At 45.0% G+C, this 24,115-nt stretch overlaps 2 protein-coding genes across 3 annotated transcripts in view; one reads left to right on the top strand and one right to left on the bottom strand.

Annotated features, from left to right (window-relative positions):
* drosha (drosha ribonuclease III) overlaps positions 1 to 17,375 on the top strand; it is a 141,343-nt gene extending 123,968 nt beyond the window's left edge. Inside the window, exons 32-35 of one of the 2 annotated variants that reach the window (XR_013788485.1) lie at positions 5,368 to 5,460; positions 6,582 to 6,628; positions 15,961 to 16,966; positions 17,061 to 17,375. Coding sequence is in view for 1 of the 2 variants with exons in the window: in XM_079489646.1 (XP_079345772.1) it covers positions 5,368 to 5,460; positions 6,582 to 6,628; positions 15,961 to 16,091 (271 nt within the window). In the remaining variant the exon portion in view is untranslated. Of the gene's footprint in view, positions 1 to 5,367; positions 5,461 to 6,581; positions 6,629 to 15,960 lie in introns of both variants that reach the window. The other variant, XM_079489646.1, reaches the window with a different exon arrangement.
* A 3,715-nt stretch (positions 17,376 to 21,090) lies between these two features.
* The window catches only part of LOC306913115 (cadherin-6-like), a 36,968-nt gene continuing 33,943 nt past the window's right edge, over positions 21,091 to 24,115 (bottom strand). The window contains exon 11 of the mRNA XM_079489652.1: positions 21,091 to 23,085. Within this exon, the coding sequence (XP_079345778.1) occupies positions 22,562 to 23,085 (524 nt within the window). The 3' untranslated portion in view covers positions 21,091 to 22,561. The remainder of the gene's footprint in view (positions 23,086 to 24,115) is intronic.

Here is a 24,115-nt window from a genome sequence, read left to right as displayed (position 1 = left end):
TCAATATAGCACAAAGTACTCCGTGACCCATGAGGGATAATTTCCCTTAACTGGATCAGTGCCAGTGCTATAGTGGTATAGTATAATTGTTTTTGTCACATCTAAGTCAAATTAAGCTCTAATCAAGCCCCGAATATCGCATTTTGAGCATATTATGATCCATAATGCACATAAAGACTGCGCACGTGTGTGCATGAGAGTATTTTGGCCGTTTTTAGGTAAATGTTATGTCCGTTAGCATAAAATGCTAAAAGCTGCTACTTATTTTAATTTTTTTCCCTGGATTATGGGGAATAAAACAAATCTCGGGATGCCGGGCATGGCATCGATTGCAAAGGTAAATTATTCTCGGTTTCTCGGGGCCGGTGCGGAACCAGTTAATGTCTAACACAAAAATCTACATTTTGCTCAGAAAGAATACCCAATGCATATTCTAGTCCTTGATCAAATATTTACTTGACCATTTGAGATGCAGAGCCAGGCAATGGCATGTTTGTATGAGGAATGAAATGAAAGGTGCACTTCACTGTCTTGTCTGTCACATCACATGCAGAAGCAGAGACATTTCTGTGGTTACCAAGGTTGGGGGGGGGGGGGCACTCTTTTTTTACCCGCCCACATGTGCAGGCCACGGGCGCGAGCAGACAGCATTACATGATTGTACATTCACAGAAAACCCAAGAAGAGTCACCAATCAGCCAAAAAGGCTTAAACTAAATGTTTTCAAACGGTAGCCGGTTTTAGAAAGTAATATGGTGTAATATCACTGTCATACCTTACACTACTCGTTACTGGGTAAAGTAATAGTATTACAGTAATACATTACTGGTGACTCGTTACTGCCCAACACTGGTTATGAATGGACATGTATTGTAGGCCTATCTCACAGAATTTCCCCGCCCCCATTCCACGCCCCCTTTCGGAGCTAGTGGTGATAGCGTGACGTCACTCCATAGACACTACATGTTAACAGAGGTCATTTAAGAAGTCTACAACTTTTGTTTTCTCAAGGTAAGGTTTGTTCTATCTGTTCGAGCTGATTTACCATCTTGTTTGCTTCATAATAATATTGGTCTGTCACATTTTTACATTAGGAAATGTACTTAGATTCTCCAGAGAAAAAAACGTGTAAATGTGAATGTTAAATGACACCACTAGCTACCGGAAGGGGGCGTGGAAAGGGGGCTGTGAGATAGGCCTAGTGGTGTAACGGGAGATAAACAGTAACACATGGCAGAGAGTGCACCAGAGCAACGACGGAGACCCAGAGAGAGAAGAACATCTTCAAGTGAGACATGAAGAGGAATATGTAATGTGACATGGCAACATCTAAAGCGTGTGTAGGCACTCGGGCGGAAGGCAATAGAGCTAATGTGCCAGAGCACCAAGTGTCTTATGTGATGACAGAAACAAGACCCCCTGCCTCCCCACACTCTCTCACTTTACTAGACCTCTGGTCACGCCACCGCTCACGCACTGACTGTGACACACGACACATGCTACCACAGATGATATGGAGAGGGACACGCACGCTACACATGCACGTACAATCACATCTGATATAATCCTACACACACACACACACACACTTACTCACTCACATGGGATGACAGGGGGAAAAAAACACATACACAAGATTAAGGTTTTCAGAAGACTAAATAGGACTAAGACTAAATGGTGTGCTATTTAAAATACTAAGACTAAATCAAATTAATTAATTAACGCTGGCAAATCACAGTTTTACAAGTGGGTGAAATTCACTTATTGTGCATAGTTCCCGTGTTCCCGCATAGTTCTTGTGTTATTTTTCAATGAAAACATAGAAAGGGAAGAGGGGGGGGGGGGGGGGGGATTAGGACATCAAGGCAAGAAAGACCATTTTGAATCTCGTTCCACACACACACACACACACACACACACACACACACACACTTAAAAGTACAAGTACGCATTATGCAGAATGTCCCATTTCAACAGATATTTTCAAATTGCCGAAATGTATATGAATGAAGTGCTTATATTGTGTTGTAAATGGTAAATGGTAAATGGTGCATTTATATAGCGCCTTTATCCAAGGCGCTTTACATAGATTGTGCATTACATTCACCCATTCATACACCGATTGCGGCGGAAGCCATGCAAGGTACCAACCAGCACATCGGGAGCAATTTGGGGTTCAGTGTCTTGCCCAAGGACACTTCGACATGTAGACAGGAGGAGCCGGGATTCGAACCGCCGACCCATGGATCATTGGACGACCTGCTCTACCTCCTGAGCCACAGTCGCCCGTTGTAATAATGTTCAGTCTACAAAGTAACTAGTAACTAAAGTTTTCAAATAAATGTAGTGGAGTAAAAGTCCAATATTTGGAACCAAGATGTAGTGGAGTAGAAGTAAAAGTATTGGACATTGGAATTATTCAAGTAAAGTACAAATACCTCAAAATGGTACATAAATACAGTACTTAAGTAAATGTACTTAGTCACTTCCCACCACTGCTAATACGTTGCTTTTAGTGTGTGCCTATGGGGGTAATCTGGACCCCCAACATCTCTCCTCTCATCTGCCAATCTCTCCATTAGTCCCACATCTCCATCTCTAATGGGGTGGGGGGTTACGCAAAACGGCCATCTCTATATTCAACGCAGACCCTTCACGTTGACAACTGCCTGGCAAAGTTCCTTTACCTTTTTCTTCCTCTCACATTACATCGACTAAGCGGCGGAATAACTTCAAGTGGCACATTTCCCCCGTTGAGATTTGAAGTGCAGCAGTGCACAGAGCCGCACTGCATTTGGCCCGCGTGCCGCGCGCGCCTTCATTTGTAAATGAGAAAGGGGGCTGAATTATTGATGGAGTGCCATAAGTGACCACATTGCATTAAAAATTGATAAGTCCTTCCCAAAATAAGTAAATAGTCTGTGAATAATTTATGCCGCACGCAGCTTGGGGGTTGTGGGGGTTCTTATGCTAATGTTAACATTTTAAAAAAACATCGAGTTTTGTTTGCTGGTTTGTACGCATGTCTCCCCGGCGAAATGTAACCAAATTGACGGCCTGTGAGGGCTCTAAATGTTTGATGTGTGGAGCAGCTGTGCATTCTCACTTGTTTCTTACGTCACCATTGTCCGAAGACCAGCCTCCGAGTATTGTCCTTTGTGTATGTCACGTCCCTTCAAAGACTAGAGGGCTTTTTTTGTATAGACACTTTACACAGTACACACATGCGGTCGAATCATTGCTTGAGTCAAAACCACTGGTTTTCAACCAGTGGTCCGGGGACCACCAGTGGTCCTTGAGGGGGTTCCAGGTGGTCCCCAGCTAAATGATGGAGAGTTGGCAACCAAATGGACCCTTATTATAGATCCTTGATGATTCAAGTTTCTTTATTAGGAAAAAGACCCCTTGAGATGTACCTACCTGGGTTCTTGTATCTCGTTTTCGAGGGTCTCCCAACACAGATACATGTCACAATCATTATTGTACAGTACATGTAAACAATAAAACAAAACAAATTACATACAACGTACATGGACAAGGACTCCTTAACTCTTGAGAGTGTCAAATGAAACCAACTCCATTTGTTTCTTCTCAAGAGTTACATTGACGTCGAAATAAAAAAAATGTTAGCTCTGAAAGAATATATACCTGTTCAAAGATTTGTGCCGCATTTTTACGATTTTTCAAAAATAGCAGACCTACAAGTTCATAGCGCGCCACTCGGTGGCGTGCTATGAGCTTGTAGATCTGCTATTTTTCAATAGCTAAAGTATAACAGAATGCTTGAAACACCAAAAGGGGTTCCCGCCCAAAATGGGTTAAACATGTGCATTACTTAGTTAATTTACAAGACATCTACACAGTTGGAGAATGTAGAAGAATTGTTATTTTGGTCAACGTTTAGCCTGCAGTCTCTCCAATGGTACCACATCAATACAGCATGGAATTGTGGATAAAACATTTTAGTTTTTGGATCTGAGGCTAAATCTCATCAATGGCGGTCTGTGGCTCAAATGCCGAATAAATAGTTGGCCCTGCTATGAAAAAGTTTGAAAACCACTGCTCTAACACCCCCCCTCCCCAATAACGTTTTGGTCCAGCTGAAAAGTATTTCATCTGAACCCAGCCTGGAAGGACGGTGTCGCTGAGTGTCCTTGAGCCCCTTCTCTCCTGCACACACTATTATTTCTGTTCACCTCTTCACCCCCACTTCCTCCTCTCCAGTCTGCCTTCCTCCTCTCCACCTCACCCTGCCTCGTCCGTCTTGTTCCCATGCACGCCCAGCAGCTGCCTTCTTCCTCCCTCCTTTCTTACTTATCCACTTTCCCGTTCGTCCACGTATGGTATGACTTCACAGCTAGAAGGTACTGGGTTCGATTCCCGCTGGGGACGCTGTGCGTGCTGGCGGCGTGTTCTCTCTACGTCATCAGTGCCCATACCCGAGGTGGGGTTGGCGAAAGGGCCTTTCTGTGTGGAGTTTGCATGTTCTCCCAGTGTCCCCTCGGGTAGGTACCCTCACAAAAAACATGCAGTAATGCTGTTCTCTAAACTGCCTCCCCCTGGCCAGCCGGGGCGCCTGATGGAGGGGAAAGGAACTGGTTGGAATAACATGTTCCTTCCACGTGCTATGTCCAACCAGGGAAACTCCCCCTGTCAGGTGTAAAGGAGCAACTTTGACACTCATGCATGAAGGAAGCATGAGTTCAAGTGCGTTGCTCTCCCCAGGTTGGCGGAGGGTGTGTAGAGCCCAGGATCACATTAGATAATTGACACAAAGGTGAAAAATGGGTTATAAATCGTGGGATAAAAATAAAATAAAAATAAAACACTGAGCCCCACCCCACAGAGTGTTGATTGTAGGGAATCGACCGATTGTCGGCAGCGGCCGATATCACCCATATCGGAAATCAGGGCGATATTTTGTCCGACATTTCCTCTCTCTGCAACGAGGCATGAATTGGGCGTATGTGCTCCTCTACAACTGGTGCTGTTGTATGGGAGTATTCCACTGACGTGATATGTATAATGTACTGCTAATGGTGCCTGGGTGGGACATTTGTGCTTTACAACCTGGTGCAGCTGAATTGAAGAGACCAGCTTGATTAGTTTGTTAGTATTTATTTTCATTATTCTTTTTACAGGGAAAAAATGCTTTGGGGAACTGTTTTGTCATGTATTATTTATAATTCAGTTCATAAGAAATGCTGCTAAGTGGAAGCTAATTATAATGTTGCATTTGATAGAACAAAACAATTGAAGGTATAGTATTTAGTTTTTTTGTTTTTTTAGTTCAATTTATAAGAAATGCTGTTAAATAGGAGCTCCCTGCACTTATAAAACGTCTTTGCTCTGCTTTGCCTTGTGCAGGACCCTGCAGACCGTGGGACCATCCCACGCCCGGACTTACACAGTGGCCGTCTACTTCAAAGGGGAGCGCATAGGCTGCGGCAAGGGCCCCAGGTGAGCGTCCACAATCGTTATGAACAAGAAGAGACACACACACACACACACACACACACACACCTGTTCTAATGCAGCGAGGCTCTCCTCGCGCTTCGCCCGCACAAACACGACTCGCATAAATAATATGCCGATAAGAGGATCGATTCCTGTTCATTCTGCATAATGTCTCTACCGATGGCGGCCCGTCAACAGCTTCATTGCCATGATAAACACCACCAATAACGGCACGGAGGCCATTACTCTGCGGCCCATTAGCTGTGTGTGTGTGTGTGTGTGTGTGTGTGTGTGTGTGTGTGTGTGTGTGTGTCTGTGTGTCTGTGTGTCTGTGTCTGTGTGTCTGTGTGTGTGTGTTTTCCTCCTTTTGTAACACATGCACTGAAAAGAAGGAAAAGGCTGCTTCAGAGCAGGGTTGTTTGTGTGCTTTGCGGGGTGTGTGGGGGGGGAGGGGCTGCATTTGAGACGAATGAAGCCTAAATCCATCAACACACACACACACACACACACACATCATCTGAATGGAAATCCCCCATGACACACACAACCACACACACACACACACCCTCTTCAAGAAGGCTTCTTGAAAGAGAGCTCTCGCTGGCTCTAAGCTGGCGATAAGTTTTGTCTGTCACAGCTTACTGTTGTATATATTTACTCGACTCTAAGCCCCTGTGCCTTAGAGTCCCCCCCCCCCAACTGCACCAGGCTATGATCACATGAATGCATAATATACTGTATGTTTGCAGGCGGACACCAACACACGTCGTATGCACCGTGGCCCAACGTGTAACCATCAAAATGCTTTAGTTGCTTCTTGTTATTTTCTTCAGATGCACGCGACCACGTTACCTGGGATTGTTCTGGAGGGTGCAACACGGCGGGGAAAAATTAAATCACTTGTAGATAATCCTTTAAAGGGGAATAATACCACTCATTTTCAACATTTTACTATGTCATTAATATACCTTAGAGTTGTTTTGAGTGGTATTTCCCTTTAAATCTGCTGCCTGTTTTGACATACCTTTTAAATATTTTTTTATAATATGGTGAAGAGCTTTTCTTTCTCTCTCTCTCAACCCCAACCCATAACCTCTGTTTCTCTATGGCTTTTTTCAATGCAGCATTCAACAGGCGGAAATGGGAGCAGCCATGGATGCCCTTGACAAATGTAAGTTGTCTGGGGGAAAAAGTCCCTCTGCGCACGTACACACACACACACACACACACGATCGATTCACAGTTTATCTACGTTTTTATGCTTTACACATGCATGCTTTCATTATTTAATTTGCATAATGCACGCATGCATTTCACACGTTAAGCCTCCTGTGTTGTAAAGTAACCAGTAAGACGCCTGAGACGCGAGGTTGCGTGCACGCATCCGCCTGGGTGACAGCAGAATGCTGGGCGAGCGCTGGCGCTTTGGCATGGGGGGTCAGATCAACATATGGAATGAATTATGTACTGGCCATATATGGAGCGTGTCTTCAGTGTACAGGGTTTGATGAGGTCAGATCAACATATGGAAATATGTTAGAACAGGTCAGCTCCATATATGGAGATCTAAGGGTGGCAGCGTGGGCAGTGTCTTGAATGTACAGGGTTTGATGAGGGCCCAGGTAGGGCCGGGCCTTCATTTTCGAGCCTGTTGAGAACTCTAGTTTTCGCCGGCTGCCGGGCGCGGGTGCACAAATAACTTTGAGGCGGGCCTGTCTAGAGTTTGAATGGACAGGTATCAGTCAAAAGGGAGACATCGAAGAGGAAGGATGGATGGGGAAGGATCAACATATGTAATGTAAGAACAGGTCAGCTCCATATATGGAGATCTAAGGGGTTGAGGTTTGAGGTTAGATGTAGAGTGGCCTGGCCTAGCCAGCATGCTTCCTGGTCTAGAGGGGCGGGTGCGCTTGGAGCAACCGCTGGAGAATATTGGTTACTCTACCTTTAACAGGTTGACTGCGGACCATTTACGGCCGTCTTTCAGGCTAGACTGCCTATGTTTAAAGTGACCTTTGAACAGCCACTGCACCGACCGCTGAGTTGCTTGTCATGAAAATCCACTTTAAAACGGTGTAATCGCTTGTTGTAGTGTAAGAGTAAAACGTATTCCATAGTGGTGACCACAACAACAGACCGGGAAGCGCACAGCTTCCTCCTCCGGCAGATTCTCCATTGTAAACAATAGGAACTCAAAACGCGCCTCATATCCCATTCTGTCCGGTGTATTGCCCTTATGACTTAAAACTGATTAAAAACGTGGATTAAACAATGAAAACAAAACTCTGGCAACTCGCGAACCGCAGGGAAAGTGTTCTACAATTAATTAACTCGATCAACTCGTGTTTAGAAGTCAAAGTGTTAAGTAAAAAAATAAATAATAATGTTGAGTACTTTTTTCCCACCACTTTAAGCCTCTCACATGTTCTGCCTTGCGTGTTGAATATTACTCTTGGCTGCGCCGTGCGTGCACTGCGCTGGCTGACAGGGACACGTGTCCTGAGACCGGCCACTTGGCCGCTGCTTCACACAAGAACATTCGCTCGTTTGAAGCGCTAGCCCAGAGGGACACAACAAAGGCCCAGCCAGCAACATGCAGAACCAAAACGCAAAGGGCTGGTGGCCAAGACGGGAATGCCAAGCATAGAGATGCACCACATTTTTGAAAGTTGAGAGTTCTACTCGGTGTAGATTTTTTGTCGACTGAAACTATGACGAAAAATGTTCGCCGACTGCCTTTTTTCTTTTTCAGACTAAATCTAAATAAATACTAAGCCATGATGACTAAAACTATGACTAAATATAATTGTCTAGTGTAATCCTGGGCGCTACACTCCCTCTGCCAACCTGGAGAGAGCAACGGACTGACCTCATGTTTCCTTCAATGCATGAGGAGTCCAAGCCGCATCTTTTCACCTGACAGGGGGAATTTCCCCGGTTGGACGTAGCACGTGGAAGGAACTCGTGTTTTGTCGCCATGGTGATTTGAAGCACCCTTTACATCGTCCCTGAGGAGCGCAACACACAACCACACACTCGTCAGCTGTATCGTGAGCGTTAGGGATGCTCCGATCAGGTTTTTTGGGACCTATACCGATCACTTTCTCATGATTGGCCAATACCGATAGGTCCGATACTGATCTTGTGAAATGTTGCAATTTTAATATTTCCAAAATGATTATAAGTCAAAACTGTTCCTGTGTGTTCCTGTGAGGAGGGGGAGAATGTTTAGACCTGTCGCAAAAATGCAAAATGATATTATGCTCTATATGTGATTGACATTTATACCACTTAAATGGTGTAAAAGATCAGTTTCTCCAGATAAGGTAAATTGCCGATCACAGATAGGGTAAATGCCGATTACCGATCAGAGTGAATATCGGTCGATATGGCCGATCACCGATCGCTGGCCGATTATCAGAGCATCTCTAGTGAGCGTGCTTGATGAGTCACCTCCGCACACTGCAGCATTCCTTAGCTGGTATATGATCTTGCCACTGAGCGCAAGGAAGCTTAGAGAAGGTATGGTCATGGTCACGTGACTGTGCTGCGCCATGACACGTCCATGGGAGCCAGCCAAATCTCGCACCGGAAGTTACATGAATACAAAGCAGTGAATGGAGCAGGCTTGACCAGCTCATAACAAACATTATTTATGAACCATTGAGACCTTTGTCATATAATCTGTTCAGGCATATAAAAGAAGACATATCACAGTTTGTTTTATAATCACTTGCTTTTCGATGTGCACAGAGTGCACAGTACATCATTTTATTTGAGGATTTAAATAGCAGCAGGTATCGTTTCTGTTCCGGGGGTATCGTGAGATTTGGCTGCCAGACAGGAAACGGTGGACAGTCTCGCGATACTTGGCACGTTCAGAAACGTACTTTTTGCTCTTTAGACACCTCTATAAAATTACACAGTGTAAACATCGAAAAGCGACATGTCTTGTTATTTGCCAGAAGCGATTACTTTACAAAATATCTCAGTCATTCAGAAATAATGTTGTACATGAGCTGGTCACTGAGCTCTCATTGACTCCAGTGCATTCTGCCGAACTTCCGGGTACAGTTTGGGTCCCATGTTGCGACAAATCTGCCGTCTGGAATTGCATGATAGCGAAATGTTGGTGACCTTACCTCCATTTAATATACCTTGACTGAGCGGCACTTGAGGAAAATAAATGCTTTTTTTATTATGTTTTTTAAGTGATGCTTAATTCCTTGGGCTTTCCATCACACGTCTTTTATCTGCCTCATTTTAATCATGCATATATGTATGAGCATGAATAATGCAAAACGTTAGTTTGAGTACATACAGGTGTGTATGCGGTCAAGTGTAATTTTGGAGCCCCCGAATGGCTTGCTGCCCACCTCACCGGCAACATAAATCAATCGTACAATTTGTGCCTCTAGTTCAACTAATTAGCCAGAGGTGGACATAAACGGTTTTGCTGGAGCGGGCCGGTGCAAGTTTTGAAGGGGAGACTAAGGTCAAACTTTTATTTCATTCAAGCCTTAAATGAGGCCCGTAGGCACCCGTGATTGATACCGCTTGGTCCGCTTATGGTCCCGGGCTCTCACTTTTTATGAAAAGTTAAGTGTGTGAGGGTGTTATTATCTTGAAGCTTTGTTTCTCTCTTATTTATTTTTTATTCCTGTTCTATTTTTCTTCATTCTCGTCCTCCCATCTCCCTAGTGTGCCCCGCTGTCACCATGATTGATCGATGCTCATTGCTAGTAAATTAATATTTCCCTTCCTCATAAATTGCCGTTTCGTGTGACTAGATTAGCGATATATTTTAAAAGGGCAGTTAGTTTAAACTTATCAATGCGAGTCTTCTGCCTTTGGAGCAAAAATGCTGCCACTTTCGGGGGCCTGTGTTTGACTTTGCTGACTTACAGTATATATATTTAAAGCCACAGCTTCATGGCTCTCGACATGTATGTCTAGGTCAGGATCAAGCCTGCCCAGAGGAACCATTTCTGTGCCGTAATACTATCACAGCTTGGGTGCGGCAAGTTGTGTGGTAAGTAATGGGAGCTGATAGTAGGTGTGGCGCTCAACCTCAGCGTCCATCTCCCAGGGGTCTAGCGCATTGTAACGGGGGACAGATTCCCACTTTATTGGCTGATACCGACAATAAGCCTCTGCTGACCAGCTTACCGGTCTGGACAAAGTCTTGGGGCTGCAGTGATTATAAAAGTTGCCAGTTGACAAACCATGTTTGTTTTGTCTCTTTGAGGCCCGGAAGCTGTCCATTGGCCATAGTGGTAGAACAAAACATAACCCATGCTATTCATACTGCAGACTATGAGATGCTGTTCTTTTTCACACAAAGCCTGCAGACGCCTTAAACAGTACAGTACGTGAACTCACTCACACTGGGCTCTTCTATAAGAGCCCAGTGTGTCACACAGTCTCAGCCCAGTGTGAGTGAGTTCACGTACTCATCTTAGAAGATGAGAGCAGAACTCCTCCAGACACGTCACATTCTCCTTCCCAGAGACACACTGTTCATCTGTCTCATGTGATTGTCAAGGACCTCGTTTCATTTGTCTCCCACAGCAAGACTAATCAAGGACATTAGCCCTGGTGACATGTAATCTGTCATCGATTGTGCTGTTGTCGCCCACCACCTCCCCCTCCCCCCATAGCATCGGCGTCTGGCTACATAATTTCTCGTCCTGTACAACAGACTCCACCGTGTAAAGCGATTTTGATGGAGGTTCAGATTGATTCTCGTTTCGTTGGACGGTTCTTTCTTTTGACAGTCTCGTCGTGCCCTGGCCTGACCCAAATAATAATGTAACCGAGGGCCCAGCAAACTGGAGAGGGTTAACATGAGGGTAAACAAAGCCCACACAGCTGAAGGGTGTACCGTAGCAAAGGACGTTGGCAGTGTGCAGCTTCTCAGCAGCAGCCCTCAAGCTCATATAGAAACATGGGGTCTAAGGCCTCATCAAACTATGGATGATAGTTGAAACATTTTAGCCTATCAGTGTAATAATTATAATAATATCTGGCATTTACAGTATATAGAGCTTTTCATAAGCACAACGCCAAAGAATGAACAACTATAGACTCTCTCTCTCTCTCTCTCTCTCTCTCTCTCTCTCTCTCTCTCTCTCTCTCTCTCTCTCTCTCTCTCTCTCTCTCTCTCTCTCTCTCTCTCTCTCTCTCTCTCTCAATATTCAATTCAAAGGGGTTTTGTTGGCATGAGAAAACATGTTTACATTGCCATAGCAACTGGAACAAAACAATGTATGTACAATTAAATGGGAACGCCGACATAATTCGGTGTAAACAGTGCAGCGATACACACAATGGTTAGTAGTGTGGACTGTTGGTCTCTCTCTCTCTCGTATTTCCTAAACAATTGTGGTGTCTTCTGAATGAGCCAGTGAGAGAGACTCAATCTGGCTTGTAGCTCAAGGGGGGGAGTTGGACGGACTTGATTGTCTCCCCGCCTCTCAGCTTCCTCTAAAAAACCCTTAATCTTCACTTAAAAGTGGGAGAGTGGATTCTCAACTCGCTATGCTGGGTCCCATCCCCACCCCTCCACCCCTAGGCATTGCTGGGGAAATCCCTTCATAAACAACTGTATAGAAAAGTCACGATTGGGCAGTCACACACTCACTCGCACGCACGTGACAGAGCTCTCTCTCTCTCTCTCTCTCTCTCTGTGTGTGTGTCTGTTTGTGAGACACGGTCAAGGCAGATGGCCGGCCATCCTACAGCCTGGTTTGACTCGATTGTTCTTCCCTTTAAAGGGACACTTCACTTCAAAAAAATGTTAATGACGTTTAGAAGATTTAGAACACTTCCCTTGGGTCTTTATGTGTGTAATATGTGGTTTTAGATATTTTAGATTTTAGCAGTGTCCATGATGTCACAGACACTGGGCTCACTTCCTTCCTGGACTTGTTTTGTTTTGCAAAAAGGGTGAAGTGTCCTTTTAAGGACACTTCAGTCCCAATCTATCTTTTAAGGGAACCAAAATAATCAAGCATGAGGCGGCCACTGCCGCCTTGCTCAGGGGGAAAGGTTATTTTGATTTGGCACTACTAATACAATTTATTTGGTCGAGCCTGCCAGTGTAGTCAAGCCGCAAACCTCTGTCCTTGAAAGGAATGATGGCGTTGTCAATAAACAGAAAGACAGGAACCTGGCTAAGTGTGCTAATGCTGTGACCATAATTAATCAGTATGCAGAGAGGGCAGAGTGGGCTTCTTCAATGGTGTCTTTTTTTTCAGCAGAATGCTGGACGGTCGAGAATTCACAATATGTCTTTATGATGCCCGACACACAGACCTCTCTGTTCTGCCCCCCCCCCAACGGAGTGCTGAAAGCTCTGAGCATTCATTGGCTCACACCTCATTATTTTCGCTCTTGTGCTTGCATGTTAAACAATGCAAAGCATTTTCTTTTAACATCCCCAATCATCTGCCAACCAGGGGAAAAATTCTAGTAATTTCCATATCTTAACTCTTAGCCTGCCGCCATTAATTAATCCCTCGATTGCGTATTGCCATGGTTTAATCACGCGTGACACTTACTTTGAAGAGCCAAATATCCGTAATCGCATTTTACTATGAAACCATTCCGTGTGTGTTGACGAAGCTGGTGCTCGTTCTCTCGGTCGGTGGTGGAAAAAGTGGACCGCGAGTATCACAGCGCCTGCTACAGGCCGTTGAAAACGCTTGTCTGGGACAAAGCGTCCTCTGCAATGTCGCTTCTGTGAGATAAAGCCGTCTGAAACCAGAGCCGGCAATGTAAGTGGATGCGCGCGCATTTTCAAAATGGCCGCGCCCATTGTGTCAGAAGCATAACAAAGCTAACTGACGGTAGATTTCGATACGATCGTATTAAAACATGCATTAATGAATACATCGCTGTTAAAACGGCTTTTCCGTTTGTGGCAGGCTACAAGATTCTACGTTTTAAAATTCCTATGTTCCTGGCGGGTAAACGATTAACTGCAATGTGTAGTTTCCACTCTCCCATGCAATCCAATTGTTGCTTTGTCACTCTCTCTCTGTGTGTGTGCGTGCATGCTTGTGTGCGTGCATGCTTGTGTGCGTGTGTGTGTGAGTGAGAGAGAGAAAATGAAAGTTATACCATTTCAGACGTTACAGCTAATTCACCAGATCTTTGTTGGCGAGGAAGAGTCTGGAAGAGGCATTCTTTGCCATGGTGCTAAAGTACCAACGTCTTAAGGATGCTATTATACAGTGTGTGTGCGCATATCTCTCAACATGATTTATTTGGGGGGAGATATCTCCTGCATTTTGTGTCCTGAGTACATTTCTAATGTGTCTTCGTGAGGGAAATTGGTAACCTGTCACAATATGAGACCTGCCATCGTGTCATATCCTGTCACACGCGGGTAGGAAGGCTCTGTGCGGCTGCAGATTGACAGCATGGTTCACCGCCACGTCGTCAGGCCACTGTTCAAACAGCATCCACGTTCCAGCCCATTATGTCCCGGCAGGGGAAACATGTAGGAGGTCAGGAGTTCAGCACGTCACGTACAGGACACACGGCTGTTAAGATTGAACCTGACACATCTGGGTTATTGTCCCTGAAGCAGCACTTTCTTACCATATTGAAAAAAAACCAAAAAGAGTTTAGTCCTAGTCAGTGAAATTGAGAAAACAAACTGAGTTTTTAAATGTAAATTGTGCAGTAGCCCTACTGTCTGAATGTCGAAACCATCTGGGGAGTTCTTTCAACAGCTCCCTGCGAGAGACAAAGCTACTCGGCTGGCTGGCTGTCGTTCCGCTCTTTGATGATCTGTCGTTCTCAGATCACGGAGCATTCCTCTGTACAACCCCATTTGGATGATGAAGTTCTATGAACTTCATATCTATAATGCATTATACACTCCCTCTCCTTCCCTCTCTCTTTCCGTCCGTCCGTCCTCCCCTCCTCCCTCTACCCATGCGTCCTACCAGTCACTTTATTCAACGCCAGTTAAGTTTGCTTAGCCGACTCAGCCTCGCAACCCGATCTGGACAGAATAGTAAATTAGGCAATGCCAACACAGAGCAATATTTATTTCCCACCACGGAGTAACCTTGCGTCAGTTCCACCAGACTATAAGTGCAGGGGTCAGAGGAAAGCCTGGGTGGATGCAGGGGAGCGCAACGACAACTAGCGTTGAAGAAAGTGACTCGCATCTGTCCTACTCCCTCCCTGAGGCCAGTTTCTTTATGGAGCCTCTCCAGTTGTTGACCTGGGGCCTTAATTGTTTTATGGGGGGAGGGGGGGGTTGACATATTCAAAGCTGAAGGGAAAGGAAGCAATATTGTGGAATACAAGGCCATCCACTTTGGCCAGGGGGAATCAAAGCCATGTACGTCGCTATCACGTTAGATAGGGCTGGACACTCAATGTTCAGATTTTTCTAAACACACTTGACTGGAACCCAGAATAGAGAAGAGAATGGATTGATGGTCGTATAGAGATCCGACCCACGCCCCCTTGCGTCTCCAGCAAGACACACACAAAGTCGATTGGTGGAATGGTTCTCGAGGTTTAGAGACCCATTGATCCAACCAACCTCCAACTTAAACGGTTCTTAAGATATGCAAAGAACACACACACATATTTGCATAAATACAGTGATTCCAACAATTCCCCATACCCTCGAATAGTAAAAAAGTGTGTGCTGAAAAGGTACAGATATAGCGGCCGTGGAAAGCCCCGCTTCTTACCGTAGGATGGTGAACAACTACTCCATTTTCGGTCTCCGAGAAGATGAATCACTCTGAAAGTTTTCTCCTTTCAAAAGTAGGAAGTTGCCTTGAAGTATTTTGTTCAGATACACAGGTTTGGTCTTTTAATATGCCTATCTCTTTTTACTGCAAGATCCAAGCAGCTGCAGCAGAAACAACAAGTCAGCAGTATAGGTGCAGTTCCCGTTAAGTTGGAGAACCTGTAATGTGACATGACAGTCACGGCACATGATCAGACGATCTGCTCCGTTACGACGATGATCTGTGCCATCGAATTATACAACGCAAAAGGCTGGGCATCTGTCAGACATGCTGTTATGAAAAATGTGCACGGCAGCCTCTCCCATATATACACCGTTGTTTATTTGTTGTCATCTCATTACAGATCTCATTTGGAGATGCAGCTCTCCTCTCCCTAATTATGTTATCAGATCGCATAGTCATCGCCACCGAAAAGCAAATGAGGCCTGTCTAATTTCACGTCGCATTGTTTATTGTCATTGGAAATATAGCAACAATATTACAATGGCTATTGTCTCGTCTCCACCGCGGTCTGATGGAAGTGACAGTGTGACATTCGGGCTAAGCAAAACAGACTCAAAAGCAATTTTGAAACTTAAATTGATGTGCTCTGGTTTGCAGACTGACCTTGTGCTCCCTCTCTCTCTCCCCCTCCCTCCCTCTCTCTCTCTCTGTGTCTCTCTCTGTCTCTCCCCTTGGTCCACTTGTGACTGTCTCCTCGCTCGGCTTGCCTTCCCAGATAACTTCCCGCAGATGGCTCATCAGAAGCGCTTCATCGAGCGGAAATACAGACAGGAGCTGAAGGAGATGAGACGAGAGCGAGAGAGGCAGGAGAAAGACACGGACGACGCGGACGAACACAGGAAGTGACAACTTGGGCTTGGTGGAGGAGGTTGCTTCCCCTGCAAGCACACAACCTAACCACCCCCAGGTGGGGCAGGGGTCGAGTCCCCACACACACACACACACACGCGCACACAGCCAAGCTAAAGACCTGAATGACATCTTTCCCACCTATCCTACTATACCGCAGACAGAAAAGGAGTGGAAATGGTGATTTGAGGTCGTTGTGTACAAAAAAGAAAATCACAACTTTTCATCAATTGGAAACAATTTCAATATTTTTTTCAAAAGTATTTCATAAATACAATAATTTCCATAAATAAATAATAAAATATAAAGGTTTAAAGGGCCTTGCAAACGGGAAGCGAGGAACACAGGCGTTGTTGCCTGGATCAACGACCAGGTCTCCTCCAGGTCTGCTAAAGAGGGGCGCAAGCCGCGCAACAACGCAAGAGTAAAAAAAAAGCTAAACAGTATCCAGGTCTGGTGAGTCGCGGGCGTGTGCACGAAACGAGCACACGCGCAACAAAGGACCGCGCTCACGTAAATGCGCTTGCGTTGTCGCACCGCGACTGCTCCCCAGTGCTCCGCGCAAAAACGCAGGTCTCATTGAAAATGAACTATAGGCGCGTTCTATCGCTTCACGTTTGAAAGGCCCTTAAGAAGTAGTGAAAATGACAGATCTGCAAGCTCGCAACGCTGCACAACCTTGTAGATCTGCTATTCTCACTAGTTTGGGTCCCGGGCAAATGTCTCATTTCTCTTTTCGGGGAACTGTTGCTGTAGATTCGGTTAATGGCATTTGAACCACTTTTGTTTGTGAATGCATGGGAGATAGCCTTGGCTTAGGGCTGTGTGCTGCGGGGGGCAATGTGTGGAACCACTAATGAAGAGAGGGCTGTGTGCTGCGGGGGGCAATGTGTGGAACCACTAATGAAGAGAGGGCTGTGTGCTGCGGGGGGCAATGTGTGGAACCACTAATGAAGAGAGGGTGAGCTTGATATGCAAGGATGGATATATAAATATCCAGACTCTGCATTGTTTGTTCTGTCCCAGATATTATGAGATTGTCAAAAAAAGCCTTTGAAATATAAGTGTGTGTTGATGTGTCATTTTCTTCTCTCCCAGGAGTAGGTCTCACTTAAAAAATTACGTTTTATCATTGTATCTGCTGGAATTTAACACAGCCGTCACATCCCTCACAGTCGTGTCTTGGACAATTGTTTTTTTTTGTTTTGTTTTGTTTGTATGTTTTTAAGAAATGTCAACTGTTAAATTTTTAAGATTGCAAATAAAGATTGTGTTTCTCCAGTCCAGTTTCTTTTGCCATTTTTAATCAACTGCTGCTGAGCAAAAGGGCATCTCGGAGAAGAAAAAAGTTGTCAATTATGTTCAGTGTAGAACGTCACCATCTGTCACTCTTTCTTTCTTTCTTTCTTAATTTCTTTCTTTCTCTCTCAATAACCCTTTCCAAATCACATTTGCTGGCACAGATTTTAATTATAGATTGTGTAATTAATGATTTCCTCCATTAGTCTGGATCCAGATACTTACTGCCTGCCTTCCCATTGGTGTATTTTACCTGTGCCATCCACAGTCAAAACTGTCTTTACTTGGATGCCTCCAATGCTGTAAAGTCAACTATTTTACAATTGAACTCTGAAACAGTTCTTGACAGACTTTGATTAGAGGCTAGAATACAAACCAGCCGTAGCGCACTAGTTAAATGCAAATTGGGAAGTGTTATTTATAGTGTTATTTTTTGTTGTTTTTTTAAACCGTGTCATTTTAGATTTTAGCGTTGGCCATTCGAAAATGGCACATCTATTACAAATTTAATTAAATAAATTGCAGATGTATTTTTCTTCATACCCGTGTGAAGTGAGTGGTGCAACTCTGTGTGGGGGTCCCCGGGGCGTTCGCGGAAGTCCCAGACCCACAGGAACGCGGCCAAGGTGCCGGCCCGGTTCCGGAGATTGCACCACTCAAAAAATGGTAGATCACATCGTGTCACTTCATGCCACGCTATGAGCATGTACAACTGCAATTTTTTAACAATTTGGTTTTGAATCAAATGTACGGTACGAACATTTTTAAGAACTACTGAGGCATCATTTGTAGAATCGGCCTCAGGTCTTAACGTGTTAATGAGGGTTAGGGTTAGACAAACGGCAAAGCAGAGGGAGATCTCAGAGAAAGCAGGAGATCAGGATCTCCCTTTCTACATTTCTTCCAAATTCAAATTGGTCAAAAACGGTCTAAACCTCAGATCAAATCCCTGGCTATAATGTGTAGTACCCTCATTTTCAACCGAGGGGGGTAAAAGATGTCTTGCTTTCTTTGGTCCCTGGTCGTGGAATGGCCTGCAGACTAGACTAAAATGTGGCCTTGAAAGTTCCCTTGATGCGTTTCAAAAGGATCACCTCTTACATACACTCCAACATTTGCACATGTTCGGACAGCCTCTAGGTTAGGCTCATATTTATTCACTTATGTATATATTGTACATTTCAAAAGAATAATGTAGCACTTTTTTATATGCTGTACTGTAGTCGGTCTACCTCACACACATCCCATCACCATGCAGAGGAGGCCAAGCCTGATTTTCAAATATGTTTAATCGTCTTGAGTCATATAAATATTCAGTACAAAATATCACAAAGCAGATCGATGAACAGCCATTGGTCTAGGGCCACCTTTACACTGTCACGACTTCTCATATTGTTTCTACAATGACGAAACTTGACTTGCTCAATCACATTGTCACCGACATATACTGTAGCGGAGGTTCCCCTCAAGGCTAGCCATGTCTACACATTAACACCCACAGACCTACAATATCCGGAGAAAGGGGGCACCACGCACCAGCATCATGCCCCCAGTGCCCCACACTAGAAAACCCCCAAAAACAGTGACACAGCTGTGCATTAGTAGCCGTTCTAAGAGTCCCAGTGTTGACTGCATGGTAAGCGAACTGCTACATTACACACTTTACTGTGTTAACACATTACAATGAATTTCCTCTTCATAGTGTTAGAGAAAGAATTTCCTGTAACACAAGTGCATGAAGAGGGATCTTCTGTAAAAGGCCTACCACTGCATTATAAAGGTACGATGGCCGGTTGTTTTCCATTATCCATGTAGCCTGATGCTTGAAGGCAAGAAAACAACAAGGACATACGGTACTGTACTCGTAATAATACTGCAAGCTGCCACCCTGTATGAAGAGAGGAAAACTGTTAAGAAAAGAGAAATGTGTTGAGTGTCTCTGCCACATTCCAACACGTACCTTGAGGCAGAGACGATGGCCTCTTACAGTGAAGGGTGTTGAACTCCATTAAATGCTCATCACAGAATCAGTCACAATCAACCACGCATATATTTGAGAGTAGGGAGCTTCGACAACAAGCCAAACGGGAATGAAACTCAATGGAGCAAATGAGGCAGGGGTAAAGGAACACATGTGCAGAGCAGAATAATGGAGCATTCAGAACTTCGCTTTTGAACAAGTCGTGTAATCAATTGGATTGTCTAATCTACCGTGCTGGTGTTACAGGTGTCAAGATCGATTCAGAGTTAATGTACCCGGAGAAGAAATACGTCACTGTGGCAATTATACCAATTGGGTTTTTTTGTTGTTTTATTAGTGTTTAAAATGCCAGCCTCTTCTCACACTGGCTTGTTGCCAGAGTGAGGGCAAAGCTTGCTTTAGCTGGCTTTTTCTTGTGTGTGCTGACAAGGTGCTACCCTCCCGTGTCTCTCCCATCAGACTGTAATCTTATCAGGTCAAAGATATCAAGGCAGTTTACTCCTGCTCGTAATAAAATAACAAACTCATGTCACAACAGATTTAGCAGTATCTTTTATCTTTTTCTGTTTTCAATCAATTTCAGGTCGTTTTTCTCCCGATTTGAACAGACTTCTATACTAGGTCTGATCCTTTATTCCCTCTACAACACATCTCTTGGAATCTCTTAATTTTCACTACTTTCGCTGATGGTTTGCCACTGGGGTTCATGTCAGAAGTTGGAACACTGTATACCCACTGGACATTAACTTAGAACCAAGCATCTTCTCAGTGGTTTTCATTGGTGTTATGCAGCCCCTCCTATTTGCATTTGTAATGTCCGGTAGTGATAGGTAGATTTGAATGAAACGTTCAGAAGTGTTTCAGTTACTTAAGTAGACGTGGCCTGCACGTTTTGTGATGTTTGGCCCAACAGTTGGTGACTTTGGTATATTTATTCTTTACACATCTAAACAAGCCGTTTTGATAAGGTTGGTCCAATAATTATCTACTGTAATTTGGTAGCAATCGGACCCACCGTCAGGAGATGTTTGTGTTGGGGTGTTTTTCCAAATGTCAGAATGGAGTCCGACTTTGGTGGATCTTGAAGCACATCTGTAGAGTGTGGATAGGTTTGTTTGTAGTTAGGGTCATGTAAATTAAAATGGCATTGGTTCTAATTACATTCAGATCTTTCAGGAACTATTTGGTATGTTTATGTCACCCCAAGATAACAATTAGATGTCAATCTAAAAACAAAACAGAAAATATGTTGTGACCTCAAACACCATATTCATTCAGCATGGCTCCATGTACGCCTTTAAAAGCATTAGCCGCCTTATTATCAGCGCACTCCACGACCAAAGCAAACCACTGATGATATCACGTACCCCTCCCTCCTGCATGTCCCATCTACTCAACATTTATCAGAAGCACAGTCTGTTATATTAAAAGAATAATATCTTACATTTTACTGCATGGTTGCTGAATTAATACTGCCTCTATCCTCAAGAGGTATTGTTTGAAAATGTTGACCTCTTGACAGCGGTCAAGCTCGACAGAACAGCTGTCTGATAGCATTCACCTATCCATTCACCTATCCTGGCCCAGCCAGCGTGATTTCTGGTATAGAGGGGCCGGTTCACCGATCTGAGAGCCCGCCCCCCTCCGCCCCCCCTCCTGGGAGAAAACAGCGGAGAAAACTGACGTCACCAAATTTGGAGCGACGCCCCTCTGAACTGTAGTTCACTCCCACTCCTAGACCAGGAAATGTGTCTCGTAACATAATAATTACATTATACTGTAATCAGTCACAAAATAACTGCGTGCCGTATTAGCATAGAATCCAAGGAACGGAATAGGGCATCTGCAATGGCTGCTGCTGTATTCATGGCAACTCACTATTAGCCCAAACCACACCACAGGTTCGGTCGGGACAAAATGTTTTTTAAAGTCAACCACACCAATGCAACTCCTTGCAACTCAATGAGTTGCATTGGTGTGGTTTACCTTGAAAAAGGGTTTTGTCCCGACCCGATCCTTTGGTGTGGTTTTGGGCTTTAGACACATACACAATATCCCTAGTGTCTATTGTGAATCCCTGCTTGTTGTCAACCCAAAAGCCTGAACGAGGCCAGGGGAATGTACAATAAAACCGCGGGCCTGTTGTTACCGGGATCCAAGGCCTGGGGAGTCACGGAGTGTATGGTAAAACCACGGGCTGGTATATCGGGATAAGCGGAAAGCCACCTGCACATCCTGGCGCTCACGAATTTGAGCCCTGTTGTGGATAAGAGGCAAACATTAGACAGCCAGTGCTGAAAGAGAGCTTGTTTGGACAGATAACAATCCCCCTTAGGAAAAAAAACGACTGTACAGTGTATCGTATCATATTGCCATACATACACAAGCAAAGATAGAAACCACAATATGCAGCATGTTATTTTTGTTTTTTCCTTGTTTTTTTGTTGTTTTTTTTAGTCCCAGAAACACTGAAAAGTATAAACTGGTTCATCACAGGTAGCTTACGAAGAAAAAAACAAACGAACAAACAAAACAAAAAAACAAGTTGGTATAGATATATTTTGGCCTAATGCACACCTATACACAAAAGAAAAAAGTCTCTACACAACGTCTTTCCATTAAAAGTGTTTTTTTGTTTTTGTTTTTTTTTCGTCTTGTTTTCACTGTAGTCCACCGCATTCTCTGGGCAGCCACTAAATGCCCTATTCATATATAAGGTGACCACCGAAAAGTACAACATGACGTCACGCCGCGGTGATAAGAGACTCACCGCTCACCCAAACACATCTCTCTGTTTCTACTAGCCACCGTTTTCTGTGGTCACCGTATCACCTAAAACTGGAGTATGAACAGGCCTCAACGCTGACATGGACTCATAAAGCGAAACATCTGGTCACCAGAGGAACACGACATCACTGCATGGCATCACTGGGCGATAAAAAGAGCACTTGGACGAACCAGCACACTGCGTCGGTGTCCTTTGCGTCTTTCAGACGACAATGCATGCACCAGAAATGTCCGCAGTGTCACTAATGTGTGCGTGTGTGTGCGTGTGTGCGTGTGCGTGTGTGTGTGTGTGTGTGTGTGTGTGTGTGTGTGTGCGTGATGTTTTGCTTCCCCAAAAATGAGAATTCGCAATTTCCTCCCTCTCTGCACGGAATTTTTGCTCATTTCCCCCAGCCACTCGTTAGGAATCGGCCTCGCTGTCGTCTCCCCCGTACATGTCTGCCAGTTTCCTGAAGCGAGGTCCCCACTCACTCAAGTAGTTGTAGTTCTGGTCGCCTTCGGTAGTGGCCGACTCCAGCGAGCTGAGCGACTCGGCCACGGAGCCGGTGCCCTCGTACGCGTACGTGGCCAGCGAGTCGTAGGGGGGCGCCGTGGGGTCGGCGTCGTTGTCCTGCAGTCTCTGGTTGATGAAGCACCGCACGTCCCTGCTGGGGTCGGCGGGGCCGCCCGGCGGCGGCGGCAGGGCGGCCCGGCAGACCTTCGGCGGGTAGAAGGAAGCCTCGGGGACGATGTCCCGCCTCTGCTTGTTCTCCTCGATGGCCTCCGGGTTGCGCAGCGTGCTGATGTCGAACGCCTGCGTGTCCTTCTCGCCGCCGCCCTCGTCGTTGTAGCTGACCACGTTGTCCCGCACGTCCTCCTTGGAGAAGAGGATCAGCGGGTCTTCCTTCCTCTGCCGCCGTAGGGCGGTGAACAGCACCACGATCACTGTTGGGAGAGAGGAGAGAATATACACAACTGTTTCTTTGCTTCTCTTATCTTCCTGCTGGTCTCTGAAAGCCATCATTATGTGGATGCTGTTTACGAGGGATTTCTGCCAGACTCAAAGGCGGAATGGAGTTGCCAGTAGGATGTATTGTTGATGTGCTTTCTATCTTCCAGGCTGATGCCGCTTTAATATGACAACATGGCAACACAGGTCAAGAACAAAAGTACAATACAGTACAACAATAGTTAGAGAATAGAGTAGGGGCTCCATTTTCGTCACCGTTAAACCCCTTATCCCTAAACTGCTTTTCCTTTTTTTTACTATTTTGAAAATCTTTTTTTAATAGTTCAACTAGCCAATCTACATTGACACGTTGTGAGCTTGTAGACTGTCATTTTAACTATTCAAAAATGTTTAGCAAAATAGTAAAAGTGGTGCAACTCCGTGTGTGGGGGGGGGGGGGTTCCAGACCCACAGGAAGGCACCCAGGGTGCCGGCCCGGTTCCGGTGAGCCGTCCCTCTACTGTACCCTCCACTGTACTGTGCTGTACTGTCCCTGTACTGTACTGTACTGTACTGTACTGTACTGGCACACCCGAAATCACCATATATGCAGTTAATATGTGCGTGTGTGTTTGTGTGTGTGTTAGGTTACGCACAGGTGGTGAAAAACAACCATGCTGTTTTCGTGCTCAGACACACCCAGCCAGCCAGCCAGCCACCCACCCAGCCAGCTACCCACCCACACACATAGTCACTTAAGGAAGTGGTTGCACCACTTAAAAAGGCAAAGAAGTTTAGGGATAAGGGGTTAGCGGTGACGAAAATGGAGCCCTAGATGCTTTGCTTAGAGATGATAATAGTAATAGTGTTGTTGTTGTTGTGCCTTTTAGTTGGGTAATACATTGCTCAATAGTACATTTTATCTCTAATGATGCTGGGTAAAGCCAAATGTATTTATTCTGTAGTCAAATTACTCTCTCATCCCACAGCAGTCGCGGCACTGATGAGACATAGCCGAAACTCCTA

The sequence above is a fragment of the Electrona antarctica genome (genome assembly GCF_951216825.1).
Source record: "Electrona antarctica genome assembly, chromosome: 20".
NCBI classification, from domain to species: Eukaryota; Metazoa; Chordata; class Actinopteri; order Myctophiformes; family Myctophidae; genus Electrona; species Electrona antarctica.
This window is presented reverse-complemented; position numbering and strand designations above follow the sequence as displayed.